Source organism: Tachysurus vachellii, chromosome 1 (assembly GCF_030014155.1).
Source record: "Tachysurus vachellii isolate PV-2020 chromosome 1, HZAU_Pvac_v1, whole genome shotgun sequence".
NCBI classification, from domain to species: domain Eukaryota; kingdom Metazoa; phylum Chordata; class Actinopteri; order Siluriformes; family Bagridae; genus Tachysurus; species Tachysurus vachellii.
The window spans coordinates 20,206,609-20,234,145 of record NC_083460.1 but is presented as its reverse complement, the minus strand read 5'-3'; the positions used below and the strand labels follow the sequence as shown (position 1 = coordinate 20,234,145).

General features: G+C 43.8%; 1 protein-coding gene across 2 annotated transcripts in view; it reads left to right on the top strand.

The window, feature by feature from the left end:
• Positions 1-586: 586 nt before the first annotated feature.
• The window catches only part of atp13a3 (ATPase 13A3), a 37,113-nt gene continuing 10,162 nt past the window's right edge, over positions 587-27,537 (top strand). For both annotated transcript variants that reach the window (XM_060876302.1, XM_060876293.1), the window contains exons 1-28: positions 587-824; positions 11,060-11,146; positions 14,069-14,165; positions 16,538-16,711; positions 16,993-17,172; positions 17,372-17,442; positions 17,601-17,684; positions 18,152-18,221; positions 19,133-19,267; positions 19,459-19,531; positions 19,735-19,866; positions 20,677-20,859; positions 21,363-21,520; positions 22,025-22,213; positions 22,305-22,366; positions 22,631-22,781; positions 22,944-23,060; positions 23,161-23,178; positions 23,473-23,626; positions 23,726-23,846; positions 24,244-24,368; positions 24,693-24,865; positions 25,004-25,126; positions 25,635-25,714; positions 25,948-25,990; positions 26,072-26,181; positions 26,470-26,566; positions 26,657-26,729. In XM_060876302.1, the coding sequence (XP_060732285.1) occupies positions 14,115-14,165; positions 16,538-16,711; positions 16,993-17,172; positions 17,372-17,442; positions 17,601-17,684; positions 18,152-18,221; positions 19,133-19,267; positions 19,459-19,531; positions 19,735-19,866; positions 20,677-20,859; positions 21,363-21,520; positions 22,025-22,213; positions 22,305-22,366; positions 22,631-22,781; positions 22,944-23,060; positions 23,161-23,178; positions 23,473-23,626; positions 23,726-23,846; positions 24,244-24,368; positions 24,693-24,865; positions 25,004-25,126; positions 25,635-25,714; positions 25,948-25,990; positions 26,072-26,181; positions 26,470-26,566; positions 26,657-26,729 (2,947 nt within the window). In that variant the 5' untranslated portion in view covers positions 587-824; positions 11,060-11,146; positions 14,069-14,114. The remainder of the gene's footprint in view (positions 825-11,059; positions 11,147-14,068; positions 14,166-16,537; positions 16,712-16,992; positions 17,173-17,371; positions 17,443-17,600; positions 17,685-18,151; positions 18,222-19,132; positions 19,268-19,458; positions 19,532-19,734; positions 19,867-20,676; positions 20,860-21,362; positions 21,521-22,024; positions 22,214-22,304; positions 22,367-22,630; positions 22,782-22,943; positions 23,061-23,160; positions 23,179-23,472; positions 23,627-23,725; positions 23,847-24,243; positions 24,369-24,692; positions 24,866-25,003; positions 25,127-25,634; positions 25,715-25,947; positions 25,991-26,071; positions 26,182-26,469; positions 26,567-26,656; positions 26,730-27,537) is intronic.

Below are 27,537 nucleotides of genomic sequence, written 5' to 3'. Positions count from 1 at the left end.
TTGGAAGGTTGTGAGTTTGAATCCCAGGTCCACAAAGCAGCTCCTGTTGGGCCCCTAAGCAAGGCCCTTAACCCTTATTTGCTCAGTTTTATAAAACGAGATAAAAATGTAAGTCACAGTGGATAATGGTGTCTGCTAAACGGTGTAAATGTTGGGGAAGTTCTCGAGTGTCCTGCGCAGAACCCTGACATCAACCCCACCCAACACCTTTGAGTTGAACTGGAACTTGTGTATCAGGTCTCTTTGTTGGACATCATTGTAGGCGAATGATCACAGATATCCAGCTGGGGTTATAAACACACACACACATCTGGAATAGTATGTTTAACAAGCACGTGATCTGTAAGTGTGATCCACTTAGCCTTATAGCAGGGGTGTCACAATAGTCTAGACAACGTAAACAATGATGGACATACATCAGGGTTAAACATGTCTTATTAACGTTTACAGTAATCTTTTATAGATTCGCAGTTTAATTACAGCTGTAATTCATCTCCTTACATATGCACTCATTCCATGCGGTTGAGAATGAGCTCATTTCCTCTGCGTCACTTCCTGTACAGTGCTCACCGAGCCAGTTTAAGGCAGTCAAAGCCACACGTTTAGGTATCGCGTGTGCTGTCAACATCCAGCTTCTCACCGTTTACCGGAGAATCACGACTCGTGTGTGTGAGTGAAAGAGAGAGAGAGAGAGAGAGAGAGAGAGAGAGAGAGAGAGTGAGTGAGTGAGTGAGTGAGTGAGTGTGTGTGTGTGGTGTTCTCTCTTGGAACAACAACTCGCTTCATCATGACTTTAAGGTGATCTTCAGTCCAGGTGGTGCTGGGTATGTGTTTGTATGCTTTTTACACACACACACACACACACACACACACACACACACACACACACACACACACACACGCTGATGTTGTTATTATTATTATTATTATTATTATTATTATTATTCGGGGTCACTTCTGACTTTAGCATAGTGAGACGTGTAACAACGTGTAACACAACGTGTAACACTGACACACAGACATCACATTGTGTTTATTAGCATGTTGTGTTTACTGTTTAGCTGCTAGGTCGCTTGTATTGGAGCTAAACTGCATATAAACGAGCTGTGAGTCAGACCTGAGCACTACGTTACTACTACGTTAAACCGTCTGTCTGACCCATTTATCAGACCTGTCAGACTAGATTTTAACTGCTGCTCCATTTCGTGTGTGTGTGTGTGTGTGTGTGTGTGTGTGTAAGTAAAAGAGAGAGAGGGATGGTGGTGTGTTTTGTGCTGACTCTTGAGTTTGAGTTGTTGAGTATTGTGTTGAGTTTGTTGTGGTGTTGTTAAGTGTTGTGTTAGGTAACGAGTAATTTAGTGCTGTGTTGTAATGTGTTGTGGGGTGTGATGTGGAGTTGAGTGCTGTGTTGTAATGTGTTGTGTTTTGAGTGTTGTGCGGGAGTGTTGAGTGGAGTGTCGAGAAGTGTGGAGTGGAGTGTCGAGAAGTGTGGAGTGGAGTGGAGTGTCGAGTAGTGTCGAGTGGTGTCGAGTGGAGTGGGGTGTCGAGTAGTGTGGAGTGGGGTGTCGAGTAGTGTCGAGTGGAGTGGAGTGTCAAGTAGTGTCGAGTGGAGTGGAGTGTCGAGTAGTGTCGAGTGGAGTGTCGAGTAGTGTCGAGTGGAGTGGAGTGTCGAGTAGTGTGGAGTGTCGAGTAGTGTGGAGTGTCGAGTAGTGTGGAGTGTCGAGTAGTGTGGAGTGTCGAGTAGTGTGGAGTGGAGTGGAGTGTGGAGTAGTGTGGAGTGTCGAGTAGTGTGGAGTGGAGTGGAGTGTGGAGTAGTGTGGAGTGGAGTGGAGTGTGGAGTAGTGTGGAGTGGAGTGTAGTGTGGAGTGGAGTGGAGTGTGGAGTAGTGTGGAGTGGAGTGGAGTGTGGAGTAGTGTGGAGTGGAGTGGAGTGTGGAGTAGTGTGGAGTGGAGTGGAGTGTGGAGTAGTGTGGAGTGGAGTGGAGTGTGGAGTAGTGTGGAGTGGAGTGGAGTGTGGAGTAGCGTGGAGTGGAGTGGAGTAGTGTGGAGTGGAGTGGAGTGTGGAGTAGTGTGGAGTGGAGTGGAGTGTGGAGTAGTGTGGAGTGGAGTGGAGTGTGGAGTAGTGTGGAGTGGAGTGGAGTGTGGAGTAGTGTGGAGTGGAGTGGAGTGTGGAGTAGTGTCGAGTAGTGTGGAGTGTGGAGTAGTGTCGAGTAGTGTGGAGTGTGGAGTAGTGTCGAGTAGTGTGGAGTGTGGAGTAGTGTCGAGTAGTGTGGAGTGTGGAGTAGTGTCGAGTAGTGTGGAGTGTCGAGTAGTGTCGAGTAGTGTGGAGTGTCGAGTAGTGTCGAGTAGTGTGGAGTGTCGAGTAGTGTCGAGTAGTGTGGAGTGTCGAGTAGTGTCGAGTAGTGTGGAGTGTCGAGTAGTGTCGAGTAGTGTGGAGTGTCGAGTAGTGTCGAGTAGTGTGGAGTGTCGAGTAGTGTCGAGTAGTGTGGAGTGTCGAGTAGTGTCGAGTAGTGTCGAGTGGAGTGTCGAGTAGTGTCGAGTAGTGTCGAGTGGAGTGTCGAGTAGTGTCGAGTGGAGTGTCGAGTAGTGTCGAGTGGAGTGTCGAGTCGAGTAGTGTGGAGTGTCGAGTCGAGTAGTGTGGAGTGTCGAGTCGAGTAGTGTGGAGTGTCGTGTCGAGTAGTGTGGAGTGTCGTGTCGAGTAGTGTGGAGTGGAGTGGAGTGTCGAGAAGTGTGGAGTGGAGTGGAGTGTCGAGAAGTGTGGAGTGGAGTGGAGTGTCGAGGAGTGTCGAGGAGTGTCGAGGAGTGTCGAGGAGTGTCGAGGAGTGTCGAGTGGAGTGTCGAGTAGTGTCGAGTAGTGTCGAGTAGTGTCGAGTGGAGTGTCGAGTAGTGTCGAGTAGTGTCGAGTGGAGTGTCGAGTGGAGTGTCGAGTGGAGTGTCGAGTGGAGTGTCGAGTGGAGTGTCGAGTGTCGAGTCGAGTAGTGTCGAGTGGAGTGTCGAGTAGTGTCGAGTGGAGTGTCGAGTGGAGTGTCGAGTGGAGTGTCGAGTGGAGTGTCGAGTGTCGAGTCGAGTAGTGTGGAGTGGAGTGTCGAGTAGTGTGGAGTGGAGTGTCGAGTCGAGTAGTGTGGAGTGGAGTGTCGAGTCGAGTAGTGTGGAGTGGAGTGTCGAGTCGAGTAGTGTGGAGTGGAGTGTCGAGTCGAGTAGTGTGGAGTGGAGTGGAGTGCCGAGTGGAGTAGTGTGGAGTGGAGTGGAGTGCCGAGTGGAGTGCCGAGTCGAGTAGTGTGGAGTGGAGTGGAGTGTCGAGTAGTGTGGAGTGGAGTGTCGAGTAGTGTGGAGTGGAGTGTCGAGTAGTGTGGAGTGGAGTGTCGAGTAGTGTGGAGTGGAGTGTCGAGTAGTGTGGAGTGGAGTGTCGAGTAGTGTGGAGTGGAGTGGAGTGTCGAGTAGTGTGGAGTGGAGTGTAGTGTCGAGTGGAGTGGAGTGTCGAGTAGTGTCGAGTGGAGTGGAGTGTCGAGTAGTGTCGAGTGGAGTGGAGTGTCGAGTAGTGTCGAGTGGAGTGGAGTGTCGAGTAGTGTCGAGTGGAGTGGAGTGTCGAGTAGTGTCGAGTGGAGTGGAGTGTCGAGTAGTGTCGAGTGGAGGGGAGTGTCGAGTAGTGTCGAGTGGAGTGGAGTGTCGAGTAGTGTCGAGTGGAGTGGAGTGTCGAGTAGTGTCGAGTAGTGTGGAGTGTCGTAGTGTGGAGTGTCGAGTAGTGTGGAGTGTCGAGTAGTGTGGAGTGGAGTGTGGAGTAGTGTGGAGTGGAGTGGAGTGTGGAGTAGTGTGGAGTGGAGTGGAGTGTGGAGTAGTGTGGAGTGGAGTGGAGTGTGGAGTGGAGTGGAGTGTGGAGTAGTGTGGAGTGGAGTGGAGTGTGGAGTAGTGTGGAGTGGAGTGGAGTGTGGAGTAGTGTGGAGTGGAGTGGAGTGTGGAGTAGTGTGGAGTGGAGTGGAGTGTGGAGTAGTGTGGAGTGGAGTGGAGTGTGGAGTAGTGTGGAGTGGAGTGGAGTGTGGAGTAGTGTGGAGTGGAGTGGAGTGTGGAGTAGTGTGGAGTGGAGTGGAGTGTCGAGTAGTGTGGAGTGGAGTGGAGTGTCGAGTAGTGTGGAGTGGAGTGGAGTGTCGAGTAGTGTGGAGTGGAGTGGAGTGTCGAGTAGTGTGGAGTGGAGTGGAGTGTCGAGTAGTGTGGAGTGTCGAGTAGTGTGGAGTGGAGTGGAGTGTCGAGTAGTGTGGAGTAGAGTGGAGTGTCGAGTAGTGTGGAGTAGAGTGGAGTGTCGAGTAGTGTGGAGTGGAGTGGAGTGTCGAGTAGTGTGGAGTGGAGTGGAGTGTCGAGTAGTGTGGAGTGGAGTGGAGTGTCGAGTAGTGTGGAGTGGAGTGGAGTGTCGAGTAGTGTGGAGTGGAGTGGAGTGTCGAGTAGTGTGGAGTGGAGTGTCGAGTAGTGTGGAGTGGAGTGTCGAGTAGTGTGGAGTGGAGTGTCGAGTAGTGTGGAGTGGAGTGTCGAGTAGTGTGGAGTGGAGTGTCGAGTAGTGTGGAGTGGAGTGTCGAGTAGTGTGGAGTGGAGTGGAGTGTCGAGTAGTGTGGAGTGGAGTGGAGTGTCGAGTAGTGTGGAGTGGAGTGTCGAGTAGTGTGGAGAGGAGTGGAGTGTCGAGTAGTGTGGAGTGGAGTGGAGTGTCGAGTAGTGTGGAGTGGAGTGGAGTGTCGAGTAGTGTGGAGTGGAGTGTCGAGTAGTGTGGAGTGGAGTGGAGTGTCGAGTAGTGTGGAGTGGAGTGGAGTGTCGAGTAGTGTGGAGTGGAGTGGAGTGTCGAGTAGTGTGGAGTGGAGTGTCGAGTAGTGTCGAGTCGAGTGGAGTGTCGAGTGTAGTGTCGAGTAGTGTTGAGTAGTGTTGAGTGTTATGTCAGAGCTTTAGCTCTGCTTTAGTTGATCGACTGTATTAAACTTTCCTGGACTGCAGTATTTCCCCACCAGTGCTCCAGTAAACACTACATCAGGTTTATCTTACAACTCTGTTGGAGAAGAAGCAAAAGCACTAAAACTGTGGAGCTCTGAGTTAAAACCATGTAAATACTCTAGTGTTTAATTCATCAGTTTCATTTGTAGGTAAATGTCCAAGTTTGCGTGATGTGCTGAATATTGTGTAACTGTTTTACAGAGTATAAAAGCTGCTGTAGACATCGTCCATGTGCGCTACACAAACACACACAGTCTCTGAGCTCCAGGATTCAAAGTCCAAAAGCTTGTTTCAGTAATCCAACACAAATTAACACCTTGGAGCGCAAAAACCGCCGCTGACTATTATTTACTGTAGAGGAAGAAGATAAAGACTTTATTTACAGCCACAGTAAGTGGCAAGAAGTTTCCGGACACCTGATTATCACACACACGGGTTGTGTCTTTGTGTATTTGTGTTCATTCAGCTACAAGATCATTAGTGAGATCAGACACTGTTCAGCTCTGGGGTTCAGTCGGTGTTCCAGTTCATCACAAAGGTGTTCAGTGGTGTTGAGTCAGAGTCAGGGCTCTGTGCAGGACACTCAAGTTCTTCTATGCCAACATTAACACACAACGTTCTCTCACGCTTTTCACACAGAAAACATCTCTGACTGGTCAACAAGCTTAAAAACCTCTTCTGCAGAAATCCCTGTAATTCTGCAGAAATTGATTATGTAAAAATTAGAGCGAGATGCTTCACTCTGATTTGCTAAATAAGATGCTTATTTATTTATTTATTTATTTATTTATAATTTGGCCTATGTTTTAGTTTGATTATTCTGATATTATTGATCATAAAAAGTAACACGACATCTGTGGAGAAATAGCAGCGTACCGGGACGGAAGTAAAAGCTCAGGTGAGGATCGAGTGTGGATTTGGGATCTGTTATGTTAAACCCTGAAAAGTTCGACTCACAGTTCAGTGTTCTCTGATTCAGCACTTCCTCTGAGATCAGATGATCTTCGTGAGACTTTCAGGAACTAAGCGCCAATCCTCTGACGAATCCTGACGTCCGAACGCTTCCCGTGTTTGCTCTGTGATTGCTCTGAACGTTCTGCACTCTTCTCTACGAGTTCTGGGAACGTGAGAAACGTGAGGGAACTTCAGCTTTTCCAGAGAAGCGCGCTTTGAGGCGATGCCCGGGTTATTTTTCAAACATGGCGTCTAAGACTTTAATGTACAACAGAAAGCCTGCCGACGTTGACTCCTGACTGAGATGTGGAATGTCCTGACACGGTGTAATTCTCTCAGGCTGCGTTGGGAGCGTTTGCCTCGAACAAGCAAAAGAAGGAGTAAAGAAAAGTGCCGTCTCTCTCTAGCCGCTCATACGTGGTTTACCTGCATCAAGACCAGGATAAACCCAGGACCGCGCACTCAAGTGCTACATGATAAAAATAGCTACGAATGTGAAACGTGGGACTGAATCGAGAAGCAGAAAGTTCAGCTCGGATCCCAGAGAGCCGCTCTGAAGCGGAGAGCTCTTTAACAATTGTTTATTAGGCTCAGGAAATAGGATGTTAGATTGAAATCATATCACAAGGTCTTAAGTTCTTTCCTGTTCCTTACCGAAGTTTGAAGTTTTTTGTTAAATACTTAGAAATATGCAATAAGCAGGTGAGATTTTGTGTTAATATTGCTTTCTCAGTTTGTACGTATTTTTGAATTTTTTTTAACATTTCCGATGTAAGAAATATTATTGCAAACATTAAAGGTGGGGTCTCCGATATTTGAGAAATGCTTCAGAAAACTGTCGGGACGACAAGCTAAACAAAAATCAAAACAAACGTGTAGCCAATGAGCATTAAGGGGCGTGTCTTGTCAATATGGGCAGAGAGAGTGTGTATTTTTGTTTTGTTTGGTGGCCGAATGCAGTTTTCTGAAAGCATTTCTCAAATATCGGAGACCCCAACTTCATTAATCAGGTTCTTTACTACAAGTTATCCTCTCTATCTATCTGTCTATCTGTCTATCTGTCTGTCTGTCTGTCTGTCTATGATGAGGATTGTAATTTAAAAAAAAAGTGCCATTATTTATGGTTGTTTTGTGTGTTTTTTTTTTTCTTGTTTTTTTTTGTAATGGTGTTCATGTACACTGTGATCTAGACTCGTTATCTAGGTGAGCTTTGACCTCTGAATTCACTCTTGTGGGTCTTTGCCAGGAAAAATAAGCCGCTAAATATTAGTGTTTTGATTCGTTTTTATTTATTTATTTATTTATTTATTTATTTATTTATTTAAATAAATAAATATTTATTTATTTACATTTGTTAAGAGCGTTTTAGTGGATTTTTCATCTACTGAGCGACTTCTTTAGCTTTCAAGATTCTGTGAAAAACACGTCCTCGCGCTAGTTCGTGAGGTCCGCGACCTAGAGGTGAGTGTAATTAACATCCACACCTCCACCTTTTCTCACTTTACCCCCATGGGTCAGTTCTTGCTCCCTGCTCTGTGTGTGAACTTATATGGAGTTCACTGGGTGTAAATGTAGCTGCAGTGTTTCGTTGTGTTCAGCTCAACATTACGTCACTAAAGGATTGATAAATAACAGCCATTGTTTGTAAACAGTTTATTATCGACACGGACTGGACTACAGACAAGACATGAACTTGAATCATCTCTAAACTGTTCCTAGGATTTCCTTTTCTTACACCATGTACTAGTGGTTTTTTTTTGTGTAACTCACCTTTATTTTTTTTTTTTTATAGCCGTGAAGAACAAAGTCTTTCTGTCCTCTGTATAATGAGCAGAAAAAATGTTGAAACTTTTTTATTTAAAACCATCTCTTAGTGGTTGAACTGCAGGGTTTCTCTCTCTCTCTCTCTCTCTCTCTCTCTCTCTCTCTCACACTCTTGCTCTCTCTTGCACTCTCTCTCTCACTCTTGCTCTCTCTCTTTCACTTGAGCGCTCTCGCTCTCTCTCTTGCTCTCTCTCTCTCTCTCTCTCTTGCAGTCTCTTGCTCTCTTTCTCTCTCTCTCTCTCTCTCTCTCTCTCTCTCTCACTCTTGCTCTCTCTTGCACTCTCTCTCTCTGTAGCTGTGTGCTTGTTTTCTTTTTACTGGTTTGACGAAGCCCCAGTGGAATGTCAGTGTTTGGCTTGTGTATGATGCTATTTGACTTATTTTCACATCAGATTGTAAACCTAATTATTTTTGTTGAACTTCCTACTTCACAGTTTCTGTTATAATAAGCTCTTCTCTTCTGAGAAGGTTTTCCACTAGATGTTAGATGGTGTCTGTCTGGATTTGTATTCATTCAGCTACAAGATTATTAGTGAGATCAGACACTGTTCAGCTCTGGGGTTCAGTCGGTGTTCCAGTTCATCACAAAGGTGTTCAGTGGTGTTGAGTCAGAGTCAGGGCTCTGTGCAGGACACTCGACGACTTCTACTCGTGTTCTTCGCCATGCGTCAGTGTCGAACCGTTAACAGCATTGCCAGTAAACAAAGCAGCTCCTCTTAACTTTAAAATCAGGTCTCTTTATATCGATCAATATCGTTCGCTCGGTAGATCTGTAGACGAGTCGTGAGGAGGGAAACATACTTATCACTTATTACAGGTGACTTGACGGCTTGCTGAACGCCGTGTACAGAACAGTCCTGCAAACTGAGAGCCAAAGATTCTGAAGCTTGTGGTCAGAGGAGTGTTAAGTGAGTGTCAGAGAACTGCGGGTCAAGCGCAGGGCCGGAAGACGACGTCTGTTATCCTGTTAGCGGTTATAATCTGATGCCTTGTGTTTATAGTGCTGACTGCAAAAAAAAAGAGACACAAAAACAATGCAACAAACTGGCATCCAATTCCAATTCTATTCAGAAAATAATTCAAATTCTCTAGAAAATGTAGAAGGAGCTCTAGCAGGTTCTGACCTGCTGAAGTGCTGGTAATGTTCCTGATCTACTGATTAGCCCTAAACCCTAACACTGGTAGATCCACGTCCACATCCAGCATTGAGGCCCAGTGTGAAACAGCTCTGTGTGGCTGCTCCCAGAAACAAAAGGCCTTGTCCTAATGTCCTCTGATTAGCAGAGGAAGCGATAAAGAAAGCTCCGGGCTACGAGCAGCACGGCAACAAAAGCCTCGCTCCTCCAAAAGCTTCCACGAATTATTAGCACCCGTCATTAGGTCATCGCTTATTATTAACAAACGGCGAGCCGTTGTCTGCAGCGAGAGGTGGAGTGTCCTTTTACTGGAACACGGAGAGACCGCTGCCTTTTCTGCTTACATCTGCAGATCGCATGCGGATCAAACGAGCTCTTCGGCCTCGTACATTCTTTCTGCTCGGTCTAATTTCCTGAACTGATGAAGGTGTATTGTAAGCCTTTTTTTTTTGTCTGGAAACTGAAAGCGAGGCTGTCAAACTGCTGAACATGCCAGGGTTTAAATGCACAAGGGAACGTTGTCTAGATGCGCAAGCGGTTTCAAAACTGCCTTATGCAAGATCTCTCGGACCGATGTGTCAACTTCCTAAATTGACCAGGGTTTCACGGACACGGTCACGGTCACAAAGCCTTAAAGCACAAAGCCTGTGGTTACACACAATAATGTCTTAATATTACCAAAATGTTCCAAAATTCCCATCAGGATTAGTCATAGTCACACTCAGACTTTAATATTTAATCTACCAGTCTGGTGGTTAGAGTCGAATGCTCGTTATTTTCTTTGTAGTGTGGAGTTGTTGTTGTTGGTTATTTTAGGCCACATGCCTTGGACACGAATGAATGGGACAAATTTAGGCCTTGGGTCACTGCCTGGCAAAACCCAGACAGCTAATAATGTGATGTAAGGCGACGTAGCGTGAACCTTGAAATCCCTCAAACTTTGTGAATTATCTTAGGAAGCATTCTGGCTTTTCATTACAGGCTTGGACGTGACTTACACCTGGTCGTTATTCATCCCTTATTGTATCTGCTTCTCGTTCTGTGTACGGTTACAAAACAGTTACAAAAACAACTTTTTCTTTAATTTCCGCGCGTGAAAAATAACAGCCACGGCCCAAATCGCACACTTCCGCACTGTTCTACATCACTTCGAAGCCTTTGCACTTTGCCCTCTTACGCATACTTAGACATGTGTCGGTGAACTTAGAAGTCCTCAGGAGGCGTTCCTACTTCTGGTTGCCATAGTAATAGTAGCCGTAGTAATAACGTTCATGAGTTTTCTTGCTGCTAAACCGAACCCTTTTGGAGTGAGATTTGGCTCAGCAGTTTATCTCTGCATTTTTATATATATATATATATATATATATATATATATATCTCTCTCGCTCCAGAAAGTTGCCTCGCACCATCTTACTAAGTACACTTCATTTGTAGCTAGGGCTGGACGATAAAACGATAAAGATATATATCGCGATAGACACAAAAATGTGTTCGATAAAAAGTTCAGTATTTTTTTTATTCTTCGTCGGAACGAAACGGAGGTTGCGAAGCAAGTTTGGTTGCATTAACAAAGGCACTCGCTCTCTGGTAACCTAGCAACATAGGGAGTGACACGCTAACAGCCAATCATGTAACAGTATCACATTTGGTTGCGCCATATCGTTGTCTAGTGCTGGTCTGCTGGATTCCTCTTCAGTAACCGGCGACTGATAAGCAGAAAATGAGCCATGTTAAGAGATAATTGTTAAGTGTTCATTGTGACTTTAGACTTATGTTTACATTATAATTATTTGAGTTTTCCTGGTTGTTGACATTTCTGTCTTAATAACTGAGGGGCTTATGATCAGAGTAAGGTTAAGTTTAAAATAAAAAATGTTTAAATGTAATATATTTTTCTTCTGGTCCTTATTTTAAATGGGTCATAAAAAAGATCAATAATTATCAATATCAACCGATATGAAACACTGATATTGTGATACAGTTTTCAGCCATATCGCCCAGCCCTATTTGTAGCTCATTCCATCAGTCAATCCTGAGTCACTTTAACTCGCACCTTCAATTCACTCATGTCTGTTAAACACACAAACCACATCACGGCTTAGGAAAGAGCCCTGAAGGTCAGGTTGGATGTTGTGTGATTTTGTGCTTTCTAATCAAAACGTCTTGGTGATTTCGCAGGGTCCAGGTCTGCATCGTGAGAGAGTGAGAGAGCAAGCTCTTCCACAGGAACGGTCTGCCTTGGGCCCTAGTTCCCCAGGTGTTAAGGTAAGACCTGGCACTCGTTTCATATAACCTGTAACATATTAAACTAACCATTAACCCTGGAACATGAATAACACAGGTGTTCTGACGTCTTTCTAGTTGGGAAATTGTAGTTAGGAATATATTTATAACTTAAACTGGGTAAGTAACGTTGGTAAGTACTCGTAGAGCCGATTTTATTCTTCTGGTCCAGAATCTCTGTCTGTATTCGCATCGTTGACTTGTCAGTCATTTATAGACCACGTCATTCTGATGCGTGTTTATAAAGCTGTAAATAAATTCAAATTCACCTGTAAATGATGTCATGACAGTCCTCAAATTGTGACCCAACATAAGTTTTGGGGGCGGAGATTGGTGTAAGCTCAATGTGTACAAAAAATTTATTCGGGTCTTATTCTTATAACTCCAACCTACTTAACACTCAGAGACCCGATGTTCGTCCCACATCGCATGCTATAATGAAGATGAAGCGCGCTTCAAGTCGAACACAGATGATGCATGATATTAATTAAACTGTTTTTTATTAAACTAAGTTTGCTGAACATTTCATCACTCAACGCTTGCAGGTTTGCTTACATAGTGGGAAAGGGGCGGGGCTAACAAGTGCTGACACTGGAGGAGAAAGAATGTCCAAAACAGCAGATAAGCCCACATTGTGTGTAGTGTATCGTCCATCATCTGGAACACTCTAATCTACCTTTAATACTAATGTTTGTAATAATAGTGTTGGTACAAGCAGAACTTCAGGTCTGGGATTAAGTGTAAGATCCTTTAGCACCTTTAAATCTGTTCTTGGTGTGTTCTTGTTCTCAGACCTGAAAGTGCTGGTGGGGAAAAAAAGCAAGTCATGATGCGGTTTAAATATCTGCTGAAAACCATCTGTTGGCTCCGGAATAGATTATGAGGTCATTGTCACAAAAATCCTTTAATCACAGCCTAACTTTTGGTTCTGGATTAAAGTTTGTGGATTATAGTGTTTGAGGTCGTCACACGGTGCAACACGGCTAGTGGAAGTAGGAATAACGTGGGAGTGAACGAGAGGTTTAACAGGGACATGAAGAGAAAAGAGCTCTGAACTCCTCTAATCATATGGAGACATGTTCATAAACCCACAAGCATTTTGAAGCGGAGATCAGTTTTCCAAGCAGGCCACAGCCAAGTCTTTCTTTCTTTTCTTTCTTTCTTTCTTTTCTTTCTTTCTTTCTTTCTTTTCTTTCTTTCTTTTCTTTTTTTTCTTTCTTTCTTTTCTTTCTTTCTTTTCTTTTTTTTCTTTCTTTCTTTTCTTTCTTTTCTTTCTTTCTTTCTTTCTTTCTTTCTTTCTTTCTTTCTCTCTCTTTCTCTCTCTCTTTCTTTCTTTCTTGCTCTTTTGTTCTTTCTTTCCTTCCTTCCTTCCTTCCTTCCTTCCTTCCTTCCTTCCTTCCTTCCTGTCTGTCTGTCTGACTGATCCTGGCTTTTTCCCCAACTGCACTTTTTCCCCAACTACCTTTACAGCAGACAGCTTCACTTGATGGTGATATTTACGTGCGGCTCGTTCATCTTTATCATTGGTGCAGCTGAAGATGGTAGTTTTGACCTGGTCGCTCTTCATCCTTAATTAGGGTGGTATCTTTATATATCACATCTTTATAAACGTGGTATATTTGTTTGCTTGCTTTCATTCAGCGTTTGTGTTAGAGAGGAAAAAAGATCAGTCCTGGTTATCTCTTCTCATCCATATTTGAATGAGCAACAGAACACAAACACATGAGGAACGTTGGTGAGAAGAGGTTGAGAAGGCATCCCTGTACTTTAGTTGAAAGAATTACAAAATAAGGAATGCGATCTTTAGCTGTTTCTCATATATTTTAAAGTCACAAACAGCTTGAGAATGCTGATCAGCTCTTCTCCATACTGGGCGGCTGGTGTAAAATAGTAGGAAGGGCACGGCCCTGAGTAAAATTTCCCCTTTATGTGACATGTGGGTGGGTGCAGCGGCCCAGATAAGATCAGGCTCCATGGCAGAGAACAGGACCGCCATGCTGCCTCCCTGCTGCTGCTGCATTGTTGAGGAGAACGAGCGCCGGGCTCTGAACCAGCAACCTGGTTCAATCTGGTTGATTCTTGGCACAAAATTTATCTTGCGTGTGCAGAACCTGCAGCCACATGAACAGCTTTGTTCTCGCTCTCTGTGTATCTGCTGTACATCTAGAAGGTTTCTCTAGTGCCAAGGTCTAGGAGGAACGACGTCGCGTTGCTCCTCCTCTGGACACGGCTTGAACCTTGTCCTTATGATCGTTGTCTTGGCCTGTGACAGAAATAATAAACTCTGGCTAAAATGTGGAATAATCCTTAATACTATGCGATACAGACCTTTTGGTTATGTTTGAAGGTGAAATTCAAGGAGCAATGGGAAAGTGGTTGTGTTTAACACTCAGTAACGGTACGTAAATACGGGATTTGAGACACAGCACTAGTTTCTTTTGCAGAGGTCCTACAGCAGGCGTTTGCACTTCTACGACCTCCATTATCGAGGCTATACTCACCTCCTCCGCTGTCAAGGACAAAATCAGACTGCAGAGTGTCATTCGCTTTGCTGAGAAGGTGATTGTAGGAGCCTGAATTGTGCCTAACACCTCTCACCCCGGACATAACCTTTTACCCTCTGGCAGGAGGCTGTGGTCCTTCATGACTAAAACCTCGAGCCACAAACCGTCTCTGGCCTCATCAACAACATCCAGGACCCACCATGGCCTCTTATCCTCCTGATTGTGCAACGCTAAAGCCATGTGTTGAGTTTAGTGGAGAAGAAAAACTTTGTGTGGTGGGAATGAGTGGTTCAAGCATGTTTGTATTTGTATGAAATGCAGCTGGAGAGGTCAGGCTCTGGTGTGTGTGTGTGTCTTGTAGATCATGTACTCTTTCAGACACTGTTGACTGATTTTGCAGGTCAGTAGCTGTACCCTTTGGAGTGGAGGTGGAACAAGAGCACATTATGGAGAAAGAGGACCTGAAGATCGTTAATAAGGGGCTGGAGGATGAAATGGTAAGCTCTCTACCCACATGTCTAAATCCACGTGATGTGCGTTATAGATGTCAATGTCAGGGCGAGACTGTACACAAGTAGCTGGAACTGAACCCCTCTGGTGCTGCAGCTGTGTCCTCGTTAATGACTGAGTGTCCCGGCTCCCTACACGCTGCTGTTTAGGAACATTAACACGCCGACTTGGCCTTGCCTCAGTGCTATGCCGAGGGTTACATAACGACAAAGTTAGATGTTCGTGTGACCACATGACAGTGAAGTTGGTGGAGTTTTTTTTTTTTTTTTTCAAGACATGTCTAATGTAATCCGAAGGGTACTAATCTTACCTTACGCCTACCATCACTGTAATATATACAAGTGGCCATGGAAACGGAACCGTGTGACACACACGGCTATATAAACATTTCACTCTAAAGTCCATTTTACACGACCCCGGTACAGCGTCCAGTACACGCCCATGTTAATGAATGTTGGACATCGGTGATCTGCGAGCCAAGTGTTTTTTTGTTTGTTTGTTTCGTTTTGTTTTTCTAGTGTGTACATTTCTGAATTCTAGCTAAAAACACAAAATCTAGGCTTCTATTGCATAAAATATGAACCACATCCAACCGATAAGAATAAAATACAGACCAAAAACATGCTACGAGTCGAATTTGAATCAAGTTGTAGTGAATAGATTTACTCTACAGTTGGAAAAGGGAAGAAAGAATATAGGGGAAAAAAGAAGCGACGTATCTGAACGCAGACCACAGGATGACTGTTGTAGTTAGAAACGCACACATGGCAACATTTGGCTTGCAACAGAGAAAGATCTAGATGGACTAACGTCATCTTTCTGATCATCTACAATGTTTACTAAGCAAGCGCAGACTCCAGCGTAGGGCTGGGATATATGGCTGAAAACTGTATCACGATATCAGTGTTTCATATCGGTCGATATCAATAATTATTGATCTTTTTTTATGACCCATTTAAAATAAGGACCAGGAGAAAAATATATTACATTTAAACATTTTTTATTTTAAACTTAACCTTACTCTGATCATAAGCCCCTCAGTTATTAAGACAGAAATGTCAACAACCAGGAAAACTCAAATAATTATAATGTAAACATAAGTCTAAAGTCACAATGAACACTTAACAATTACTGTATCTCTTAAAGGGGTGGTAAAACTCGTTTTTTCGAAGGCTTGATTGTGTTTGTGGGGTGCACTGTAACGTGTTCATGCTTCGTTTTTTAAAGAATTGCATTATTTTTCATATATTTTACCTTTTATTCTACACTGCTTTGTCCCTCCTTGTAAAATGGTCTGATGGTTTCCGGGTTCTATGAAGCCAGTACCTCAAAAATAGCAATGGGCTTAGATTGGTTAGCTGGCCCAGTGTGTTGTGATTCGCTAACTGCCTAGTGCACGTTTTTCGGAAACGTCATGCCCCTTACCTTTACCAGTAGTCTGTGCTTTGGTGGTATTAGAAACAATGGCGTCAATAATTTGCCATGCGCCATACCAATTTGAGCCCAAATCGGACCCAGAAAATTTTAGTGAAGATGATCGAGCAGAACCTGTTCAAGAACAGTTGTTAAACGACGTTTCAGAATGCTATGTTTTTTTGTTGTTGTTGTCTCATTCTTTTTAGATACGTTGTATTATAAAATGGCCTCACCCCCCCTTATTTAATATTCTCGGAGGAGGGGTTTATGTAAATATTGGGCTTAGTGGCGTCAGCAACTCTGGAGGAATGTCGTGTAGTCCCTACCGGCCGTTTGCTGTAGTCCTTAGAAATGGATTTCTTTAAAAGCAAATATCTCCCTTTGCTTAAAACTTTGAACGTTGTAACTTTGCAGATGTTGTTTATGCTCAAACAGGAACATTACACACTAGCTAAAAAAAAAGTGAAATCGTGTTTTACCACCACTTTAACATTTAAAGTGCAAAATAAAAGAAAATGTAAGAAATGTTTAATAAAATATAATAAAATAGTGCAAAGTATTAAATATAAACAGAGAAACCTGAGAATTTAGATACATATCGTTATCGTTTTATCGCCCAGCCCTACTCCAGCGCTTACACAATATGGTCAGAAGTTTATGGACGCTTGACCATCAGTGGTTCCCATATGTGGTTCTTTTCCCTTTCAGTGCCCCTGTGCACAAAGCACAGAGCTCCATGAAGGCAACTCTGAACACTTGGGCTCCTCTCTAACTAACGCTCTTGTGGCCGAAAGAACAGGAATCCCTCATCTAGAAAGCCTTTCCAGAAGAATATAGCGAATTATTGTCCGTGATAACCAGCCTGGTCTGGAGTGCTTCGTGATGGTTCTGAATTAAACAATTATAATTTGTTTGGTGTCTAACAGCTGTGTCCATGTCACAGGAGCTGAGCGGGTACAGGCTGTGCCGCTGGAAGCTGGCCTTGCTGGCAGTGGGAGTGCTGTGTACAGGCGGCTTTCTGCTGCTGCTGCTTTACTGGTTGCCTGAGTGGTGTGTCAAGGCCACGTGCACTCGCACGACCATCCGCGACGCCCAGGTGGTTCTGCTTCGGAGCACCGTATGTACTCGTGCTTCTTCATCTTATTTATTATAATTATTCCTTTTTTATTTGTCCCACACATTCTCTTTCTTTATTTTGCTTTATTCTCTTAGTCATAATAATTTTCATCCATTTCGTTCTAATTATTTTTCGTGCTTCTTCTTCTTCTTCCTTCTCCAAGATAGTTTGTTCTCACATGACCGTTTGAACGCAGCATTTTGTCTATAGAAATATTTGGAAACATGAAGCACTTCATGCAGAGGTTTGTGTGTGTTCTTGTGACTGTTCGTGTCCTCCAGGATGAGTTTAAGCGCTGGTTCCTAGCTAAGGTGCGTGTGATGCTGGCTCCGGGAAAGGACCCTTACAGCAGCTTGGACTCGCAGAGCACCGCCCACATGGCTAATGGCCACACCCCCCACCCCTCTGACACCCCAGACAAAGGCTTCATTAGGAAGTATGCAGAGTACCAGCGTGTGCAGGTACACACCATGACACACACACGCACACAGTACCCATGCAGCCTGACTAAGTCATACCAGGTATAATACCAGCATGTGTTCATACCAGCTCCTTTTTCCTAATGACCAATAACTGCTCAGGCTGCAGGAACCATTCCGCTTCAGCACATTACTGAGTCACTGATGTGCTTTGTTTATTCTGTATTTTTCACCCCCACAGATCCGCTATTTTACACTCCATAGCACAAAGTACTACTGGAACGACGCAGCCCAAAACTATGAAGTGTTAACGTAAGCAGCCTCTCATTTTTCACTCGTGTGCTTCTTCCCTAAAAAAAAAAAAAAATATATATATATATATTTTTTTTTTTTTTTAGGGAAGAAGCACACGTATAGCTATGAATATTCAACTCTTCTGGGTTTTCTTTATGCTGCTGCGTTGTTTTCAGGGGTCTGGAGGATTTGGAGCCTCTCTGTTCCAGCATCCACTCGGAGCATAGCGACGGTCTCGGCCAAAACCAGCAGGAGTACAGGTACAGTCCGAGTGCTTATAACTATCCTATAGTATCATAAGCCATCTGAGCAGTGGGAACAGTGCAGACTGTAGACTGTTTTATGGATACAGATCATGGATTATTGTCCTCAGTAAAGCAGACAAGTTTACTTAGATTAGCTTTTATAATGCGTCAAAGACGACCTGGAATTTGAACTTCTTCGTTAATATTAAAAAGAAAAAAAAAACATCCTCTGTAAACGTGTCCAGCTGAATTGACTTTTTTAGAATTGACATTAGATCTGACACTCGGTGTAGACATTCTTCATCAGCCTGCTGTAACCTGCCTCTTAACTAAATAAAAATATGTATTGCCCCCAGGTGATCATTATACACTGAATAAATAAGTCTCTCTCTCTCTGTCTCTCTCTCTCTCTCTCTCTCTCTCTCTCTCTCTCTGTCTCTCTCTCTCTGTCTCACACTCTCTCTCTCTCTCTCTTTGTTTAGGAGACTGTTTTTCGGAGTGAATGAAATCGCTGTGAAAGTGCCTTCCGTTTTCAAGCTGCTAATTAAGGAGGTAGGACCTTTTAGCCTCCATCCAATACATTTAGTTTAAGACTTAAATTAATGTAATGACTTGCATTTAAACCCCAGAAATGGTTTTGTAATTAACGCTCTGTGACGTCCGTCTCTTTAACACCAGGTAGAACAGAAGCTTACGGTGTTGATCTGCGTAACAATCCCAGACTAATGACTTTAAAACTAGCTTCAATGTATGATGCTTTTATTTAACTCACTAATATGGAAAACTCCAGGGAGTTCGATTCCTGCCTGTGTGTGTAGTGTGTGTCGTGTGCAGTGACCCTGCCTTGTGCCCCGAGTCTTTAGGATTAGGCTCCAGGTTCCCTGCGATCCAGTAGGATAGGCAGTGTAGAGAAATGGATGGATGGACGGATGGATGGATGGATATTAAAACCTAAGGCCAGTGGTTAAGATTTTATACGATTGAGTATTTAATGATAATGCAGTCATTTAAATCCCAGCGTCACCTAAAAATGTCCTATCGGCAAAAATCTTAAAACGGCACCGTGTTGTTATTTGCAGTGTCCTAGTGACAATATAGTGATTCATACTGGAAAGAAAAGATGGAGTCACTGATGAAGTCAGTGACTCATTATAGTGGAGTAAATGTAGTCTCACTATTTTATAGTTACACTAATGGCATTTCACCAGCAATAATGTTTAAGCCTTGTGACATTTACTTGGCCTCTAAAATGGTGAAAAAAAAATAGTGTAATGTATGTAAAAATTCCCCTGTGTCACATAGCCCAGTTCTACAGGAAAGCCACAGTGATGGTTAGTGTCATGTAGTCACGTGTTCTAATGAGCAGTGTTGCGTTATTCCTATGTGTCACTCTCTCTCTTTTTCTCTCTCTCTCTCTCTCTCTCTCTCTCTCTTTTCTCTCTCTCTCTTACCCTTCCTCCTAGGTTCTGAACCCCTTTTACATCTTCCAGCTCTTCAGTGTTATCCTGTGGTGTGCTGATGAATACTACTACTACGCTATGGCTATAATGTTAATGTCAATCATATCAATAGCTACCTCTCTCTACACCATCAAAAAGGTGAGTCGGACGTTTTTTAGTCTCACATCCTGTCGGGGCAAAACGTCCAGTGAAACAATGAGCATCTTCAGTTCCAGTCTCAAGAGATGTTGAAGCTAGGAGAACTTTTGCTACGTTACTATGAGCTACGTGTTATTTGTTTACCTGAGCAGTAAGTTTACAATGATTTAAATGTTGTTTTTTTTTTGCAGCAATATATTACACTACACGACATGGTGGCTACTCACAGTATTGTTCGTGTATCAGTCTGCAGGGCCAATAATGGTAAGATACAAGCTGTGTGTGTGGGTGTTCAGGGCAACAATGCTCCTGTACACGGACATCACATCCGCTTCCACATTTTTTCACCGAACATGCACAACGTGTTTATTTGGATTAAAGTGTTTCCCAGTGATCCAGACGCTTAACGCCTGCTTCTTTCCCTTCACTTCTGCTCTTGTTTTTCTTTCTTTCTGTCCCAAATACAGAGATTGAAGAAACTTTGTCTACAGACCTTGTCCCAGGTGACGTCATAGTCATCCCCAGTAACGGAACGATCATGCCCTGCGATGCGGTGCTGATTAGTGGAACCTGCATCGTCAACGAGAGCATGCTCACAGGTCACCGCTCACGTCTTTTTACGTCAGCTTCTGCAACGTTAATCGGTTCAAAAACTGATGCACGTCTGTCGATCTATCAAGTGCTCTTTTCACCAGGATTTAGACAAACCTCAAAGGCAAAAAGATGTTTGATTCCGTGAGCGTTATTTCCTCCAGATTGACTTATCTGCTTGAGTCGCTTCTAATTATTACTATATTGTTCATAGGGAAATATCTACAGAATTGTCAGGACAGCGAAAGTGCTTATTCGTCCTTATTGTATTAGAAGAGTCTAAATTAATTATGTCTCTTATTTCAGTGAGTCCTTGTCCACGTTTCTAGGACTGCTGTATTCAAACCTCAGCAATGCTTAGCTTAGCTGCCAGTATTGGGAAAGCCAATAACTCTCACTGTTCTTGACATGTAAGTGTCTTTCTCTCTCTCTCTCTCTCTCTCTCTCTCTCTCTCTCTGTCTCTCGCTCTCTCTTTCTCACTCTTTCTCACTCTCTCTCTCTTGCTCTCTCACTCTCTCTGTCTCTTGCGCGTTCTCTTTCTCGCGCTCTCTTTCTCTCTCACTCTCTCTGTCTCTCTCTCTCTTACTCGCTCTCTCTCTTTCTCTCTCGCTCTCGCTCTTGCTCTCGCTCTGTCTCTGTCTCTCTCTCTCTCTCTCTCTCTCTCTCTCTCTCTGTATCTTGCTTTTGCTCTCTCTCTCTCGCTCTTGCTCTCTCTCTGTGTCTCTCTGTCTCTCTCACGCTTTCTCTTGCTCTCTCTCTCTCTCTCTCTGTCTCTCTCCTTCTCTCTCTCTCGCTCTCTCTCTCTTTTGTTCACCAGGTGAAAGTGTGCCCGTCACTAAGACTAACCTGCCCAACCCACAACATGGAGACAAGGGCTCTGAGGGTGACAGGGTGTATAATTTGGAGGAACATAAGAGACACACGCTGTTCTGCGGCACCAACGTCATCCAGACTCGCTTTTACTCAGGAGAACTGGTTAAAGCCGTGGTGGTCAGGACCGGTAATGTCACTTTACCTGCTTTATCCGTTCCTTTGTGCCTGATTTAAGAAACATTTTGAATTCTTTTTATTCGTCTTTGAAACTCGACGACACAATCCTGTAGAGAAAACAGTTTCAGCCCAGAGGCCACTTGGCTAAGCTTGTAATGTCGGATTACGCACGTCACGTCCTTCGATACACGTTATTTTGTCTCCTACATTAGCACTGCTAGCTCAGCAGATAAGGCTCTGTGTTACAAATCAGAAGATCAGGGGGACAAGCCGCCGCTGTTGGGCCCTTGAGCATGGCCCTTAAGGCGCTCTGCCATAACCATAACCAGCTGAGATAAGATATAAAAGATTAGAACTGGAAGTTAGTATTTTTATAATTTATTTGCATAGAAATAGAAATCTTTTGAATTCACAGTGACAGTCCAAGCACAATAATAATTCAGTCAGCTTATTGTTTGAGATACATGTGTATGTATTTCTGTTTGCATGCTCATTCTCATTTATTTGTTCTAGGATTCAGTACAGCCAAGGGACAGCTGATCCGGTCTATCCTGTACCCTAAACCCACAGACTTTAAGCTGTACAGAGACGCCTACATGTTCCTGCTTTGTCTCGTCGGAGTGGCTGCTATTGGCTTTGTCTACTCCATCGCACTGAGCATAACCAATAAGGTAGCACCTTCCTCCACTGGAGATGCAGAATTGGGGGGATATGCAACCCTTTATGTGCAGCTCTTTAGGGGTGTGAGCGCCACTGTAGCTATAATTAATAATACTGTCTGTATTGGTGTTATGAATAGGCACTGTCACTGTACACAGTAGTTTATTAGGCGAACTACTGTGGCAATGTGAGTCTCATCAAATAATCTCTCGCTTTCTCTCTCGCTTTCTCTCTGTCTATTGCTCTCTCTCTGTCTCTCGCTCTCTCTTTCTCTTTCTCACTCTCTGTCTCTTGCTCTCTCTCTCGCTCTCTCTTTCTCTCTTTCTTTCTCTCTCGCTCTCTCTCTCTTGCTCACTCTCTCTCGCTTTCTGTCTCACTGTCTGTCTCTCTCTCTGTCTCTCTGCCTCACTCTCTCTCTCTTTCTGTCTCTCTCTCTCTCTCTCTCTCTCTCTGCCTCTCTCTCTCTCTTATTATGGGTGTGTATTTGCGAAATACTTTGATTCCTGTCCTCGTAGGTTCCTGCGAAAACCATCATCATTGAGTCACTGGACATCATCACCATCACCGTGCCACCCGCACTGCCGGCGGCCATGACGGCGGGTATCGTGTATGCGCAGCGGCGGCTCAGAAACCTCGGCATCTTCTGCATCTGCCCACAGAGGATCAACATCTGTGGCCAACTCAACCTTATCTGCTTTGACAAGGTAACGTCATTCATTCAGAGTGCAATGTTCCAGTCAAGACTTTCCAAGCCTAGCGTTTTTGTCTCATTTTCTCTTTGCCTTCGTCCTACAGACAGGAACGCTCACTGAAGACGGCTTGGACCTGTGGGGGGTGCAGAGAGTAGAGAACAGCAGGTATGAGTCTCATCAAATACTCACAGGCTTTAATGTATGTTCAGGTGCCAGAATGTGCTGTATTGTGTCCCTGGTTCCTTTCTTATATATATCATTCTTTGGATGGTTAAAGTATTGCTGCTTCCTCTCTCTCTCCCTCTCTCTCTCTCCCTCTCTCTCTCTCTCTTTCTCTGTCTCTCTCTCTCTCTCTCTCTCTCTCTCTCTCTCTTTCTCTGTCTCTCTCTCTCTCTCTCTCTCTCTCTCTCTCTCTCTCTCATCATCCAGGTTCCACCACTCAGAGGAGAACGCCTATAAAGAGAGTCTTGTGAAGTCTCACTTTGTGGCCTGCATGGCCACATGTCACTCACTCACCAAGATCGAAGGCCAACTTTCAGGAGACCCTCTGGACCTGAAGATGTTTGAAGCCACTGGCTGGGTTTGTTCTTTATTTGTGTTTATTCCACAACATCAAGGGATGAGTTTGTGTTATTTTAGATTACAATAATCTCGATCCTGCTTTAATACAAATGGCCAGTGTTTGGCAACCTGCTACTAGTTACGGCTGGATTTGATAAAGGTGTGTGTGTTTGTGTTGCAGATCTTGGAGGAGGCCACTGAAGAGGAGACGTCTCTACATGAACGCATCATGCCCACTGTGGTCCGTCCACCCAAGCAGCTCCTTCCTGAGCCTGTGATGTCACGTGAGGAGGACATGGTGTGTTTACTCTCGCTGCATGCTAATGTACAGCATATTCTGCCAGAATTCATGTGAATGTTTTGGTTAATAGTGACCAGGCTGTTTTCCTTCTCTGCAGGAGCTCTATGAGCTGTCGGTGAGTAGATAAAACCGTACAACACAATAGTATACACACAGCAGTGCCAACCACTACACGGTTCTGTACCGTCCTGTGACGGAGCATGTGTGATGAACTTGGCTGGCTTCACTTGTCTCAGAGGAAGCACATGTTGGCGTTCACCCTGCTCGGTAGTTGCTATGATTCAGGAGAGCTGCCTGATGGGTGGGACTTGTGACATGTGACCAATTTGAGGCGGTGGGGCGTGTGTGTGTGTGTGTGTATGTATGTGTGAATAGTGGAGTAGCTCTTCTTGAATGTGTCCCTTGTTAGGCGTCTTATGAGATCGGGATCGTGCGGCAGTTCCCCTTCTCCTCAGCACTGCAGAGGATGAGCGTGGTGGCTCGGCTCCTCGGGGAAAAGCGAATGGACGCCTACCTCAAGGGGGCGCCTGAAGTGGTGGCAAGTCTATGCAAGAAAGAGACCGGTTGGTTGGATTTGAATAGAATTTGAATGGAATGTTTGATGATACGTTACACAACGTTGTTATGACTGTTCAAACTCGTTGTCTCACCGCGTTCTGCAGTGCCACAGGACTTTGGAGAGGTACTGGAAGACTACACTAAACAGGGTTTCCGCGTCATCGCTCTGGCGCACAGACGCCTGGAGTCCAAACTGACCTGGCATAAAGTACAGAACATTAACAGGTACTGGAGATCTCGCAGTGCTTCCTCTGAGTAGCCTAAGAGAATTCTGTGCCAGCTGGCACCCAGATCCTCCTGTGTCTCTGTCCTGGTCTCGCTCAAGCTTATTCAGGTTCAGTAGTTCATGGATTTTCTTACTTGTAAAGAAAGAAGCTCTGTAATTCTGGGACTGGAATTAAAGTATTACATGACACAGGAAATTTGTATAAATGGAAAAAATGGGGCTTTTTGTCACCTATTAAAATTTTTTTTGACCCCATCTCAATAATCACCAGGAGTTAAACAGTTGTATATTAGATTTTATGAGAAATGTACTTTAAAATATTCAGTATACTAAACATGGATGTCCTGTTAACCCAGCGGTTTGCTCATGTTAACATGCTGTGTTCTGCACCTCCAGGAATCACATAGAAACCAACATGGACTTCTTGGGGCTGATCATTATGCAGAACAAGCTGAAGCCTGAGAGTCCTGGAGTGCTGGAGGTTCTCAGACAGGCAAACATCCGCACGGTCATGGTCACAGGTACAGGAAAAAAACCTGTAAAAAAGGTGTGTGTGTGTGTGTGTGTGTGTGTGTGTGTGTGTGTGTGTGTGTGTGTGTGTGTGTGTGTGTGTGTGTGTGTGTGTGTGTGTGTGTGTAACAAGTAAATTATCACTTGAATGAAGGCAGCACATAAATCCCAGTTCCTGTTTCCTATGAACCTCCTACTCTGCTTTCTTATTTTATTTTCATGACCTCTCTCTCAAAATCTTGGTTGTTAAGTACCCTTTTATCTTTATGAAATGTGCAGTTTAAATAAAGTTTATTGTTACGTTATGTTTAACCTCTTACGCAATCTGGTCTCAGGTGACAATATACTCACAGCCATCTCAGTGGCACGGGACTGTGGCATGATCCTTCCCCAGGACCGAGTCATTATTGCTGATGCCCTGCCCCCCAGAGATGGACAGGTGGCCAGGATCAACTGGCACTATGCAGACAACCCAAACAAACACTCCAGCAAGCCTGTCCCACTGGAGGTCAGACTGCGCCCTCTGCAGTACAGATACTGATACTGCGGTTCAGTTTTTCTAGTCTGTGAGAACAAATACTTCAAGGAGTCTTTTGTAGGTGAGATGCTGATTTCTAATAGATGTTCTTTGTATGTGTTTATACAGGAGGTGGAGATCGGTGTTGAAGATGGACCTGAAGAACAAAAGTCTATGGAGAAGTACCACTTTGCCATGAGTGGCAAATCATTTGCTGTCATTACTGAACACTTCCAGGACCTTCTCCAGAAGGTCAGGAGCAACATGTTTATTTGTTTGTTGTTTTTTTTTTTTGTTTTTTTTCCCTTCATTTGTTTAGCAGTGGTTCTCAAAGTAGGATGAAATGAAACCCTCAGCTTTGTGTGCTTTTTTTTTTTTGCTGACAGTTGCAACACATTGTTATCAGAGTACAATATTTGCTCTCAAATGTTCTCATGAATTATTAATTCTATTAAATGCTCCATGGCTCAAGTAAATCACCAGCATCATATTATATATGGTAGGCACAGGCTCCCCGTGACCCGAGGTAGTTCGGAAAAGCGGTAGAAGATGAATGAATGAATGATATTATGCATGGTTAAAGAGCCAGCTTAATATTTGTATAGTTGGGTATTGATTGGGACAGGGGTGCCAAAACTTGTAGAACTGCTTCATGATAGCATAATATTCAAGGCTAAATAAGTAGTTATCAGATAAACTGTGTGCTTGTCGTGTGCTTTTTGTGTTAGAATGCTGACTGTTTGTTGCTGTGATTGTTTAGCTCGTCCTACATGGGACGGTTTTTGCCAGAATGTCTCCAGACCAGAAAACCCAGCTAGTGGAGGCGCTACAGAGTGTTGAGTGGGTCTCTCACGCACACACACACACACTCGCACATACACACACACAAACACACACAAACCAAACACACACACTCGCACAAACACACACACTCTTACACATACACAAATACACACAAGCCAAACACACACACACACACACACAAACCAAACACACACACACTCGCACATACACACACACTCGCACACACACAATATAAACTTTTTATATACACATATTTTTTGTTGTTGTAGTTACTATGTTGGAATGTGTGGAGATGGTGCCAATGACTGTGGGGTGAGTACGACTTTAGTCTGTATGTATGATGTATTTATGCACGTATGCATTTTTGTTTATTTCTTTCTTGTCTCTCCTCAGGCCCTAAAAAGAGCTCACGTGGGTATCTCTCTCTCCGAGCTGGAGGCCTCAGTGGCTTCCCCTTTCACGTCGAGAACTCCCAATATCTCCTGTGTGCCCAACCTCATTCGGTACAACAAACCTGTGCACACACACAATCATCAAGCCTAAAGCTAAGCTCATCTAAGCTTTGAAACCTAACCAGACACTGGTCTCTCCCAGTCTTCTAGCATCTTAAACTATTATTTTAGTAAAGTGTGATGAAAGGTTCGCTGGTTAAGAAAGCTTATTAACATGTGTTCAGGGCTTTCTTCTGGTGCTCACTGGCTCTCATAGACTTTCCAGAAGATGCATTTTGTAGCTGACAAATGCCAGAATTCCTCGAATACTATTTTTAAACAGTAGCTTGTATGTTGCAGGGAAGGCAGAGCAGCTCTCATTACGTCTTTCTGCGTGTTCAAGTTCATGGCCCTTTACAGCATCATCCAGTACATCAGTGTCACGCTGCTCTATTATGTAAGTAACTTCCATGAATGCAGAAATAAAACCTTCTATATTCTTAAATCATAATAATACTGACCGTTTGCTGTGATTGGCTCCTGTCAGATCCTCAGCAACCTGGGCGACTTCCAGTTCCTGTTTATTGACATCGCCATCATCCTTGTTATAGTATTTACCAGTGAGTGCAATTTCTTACTTATTATACCTTTTTTTGTGGTTGACAATCCTGTGGTACACGTGTCTCTGTACCATAGCAACATTTGTCAATAAGGTAATGTATACACACTGGCCAATTTAGTAGGAACCCGTTATCTAATCTACCGATCATGTGGCACCTGTTGGATAACAGATGTTAAAAGTATCCAAGGTTCAGTGGACATGTAGATCTTGTGTGTCTGGTTAAAACACGGAACAACTTAATCCCTTTTGCTCTCATTTATTCTTATTGACAATAAGGCTTGATGCACAGTACACAGGTTCCACAGGAAAAATGGAATCCATAAGAGACACAGGATAAGCAGGAGAGATGGTAAAGATGCTAAAGATGGTTTTCTGGTCACTACAAACAATATAACAAAGAAATCAGGCTCACAAACAATAATAAAGATGGAAATCATACAACATCAAATATAATATCTATAACCCTACTAATGACAAATATACAACTCATCAAATTCAATGAAACAATACAATACAAAACTTACATAAATCATCTTATGGAAAGGATTCAAACACATGGTTGAGTGCCCATCTTCAGGCCCACACCTCCCCAATATAAAGGAACAAAGGAAGGAAATGAGGTCTATTTGTAGACCTCAGCTGAGGATTATGGGTAATGAAGTGCACTAGAAAATGGTGATGCAGTCTGCAGAGGATTGTGGGAAATGTAGTAAAAAGAAAAAAAAGAAAAACAAGTCTAATTCACAACAGCACCGGCACAGTGCATCGTGCAGCTAGAGTTCGAGAGGTTCCGTTAATGTTCACAC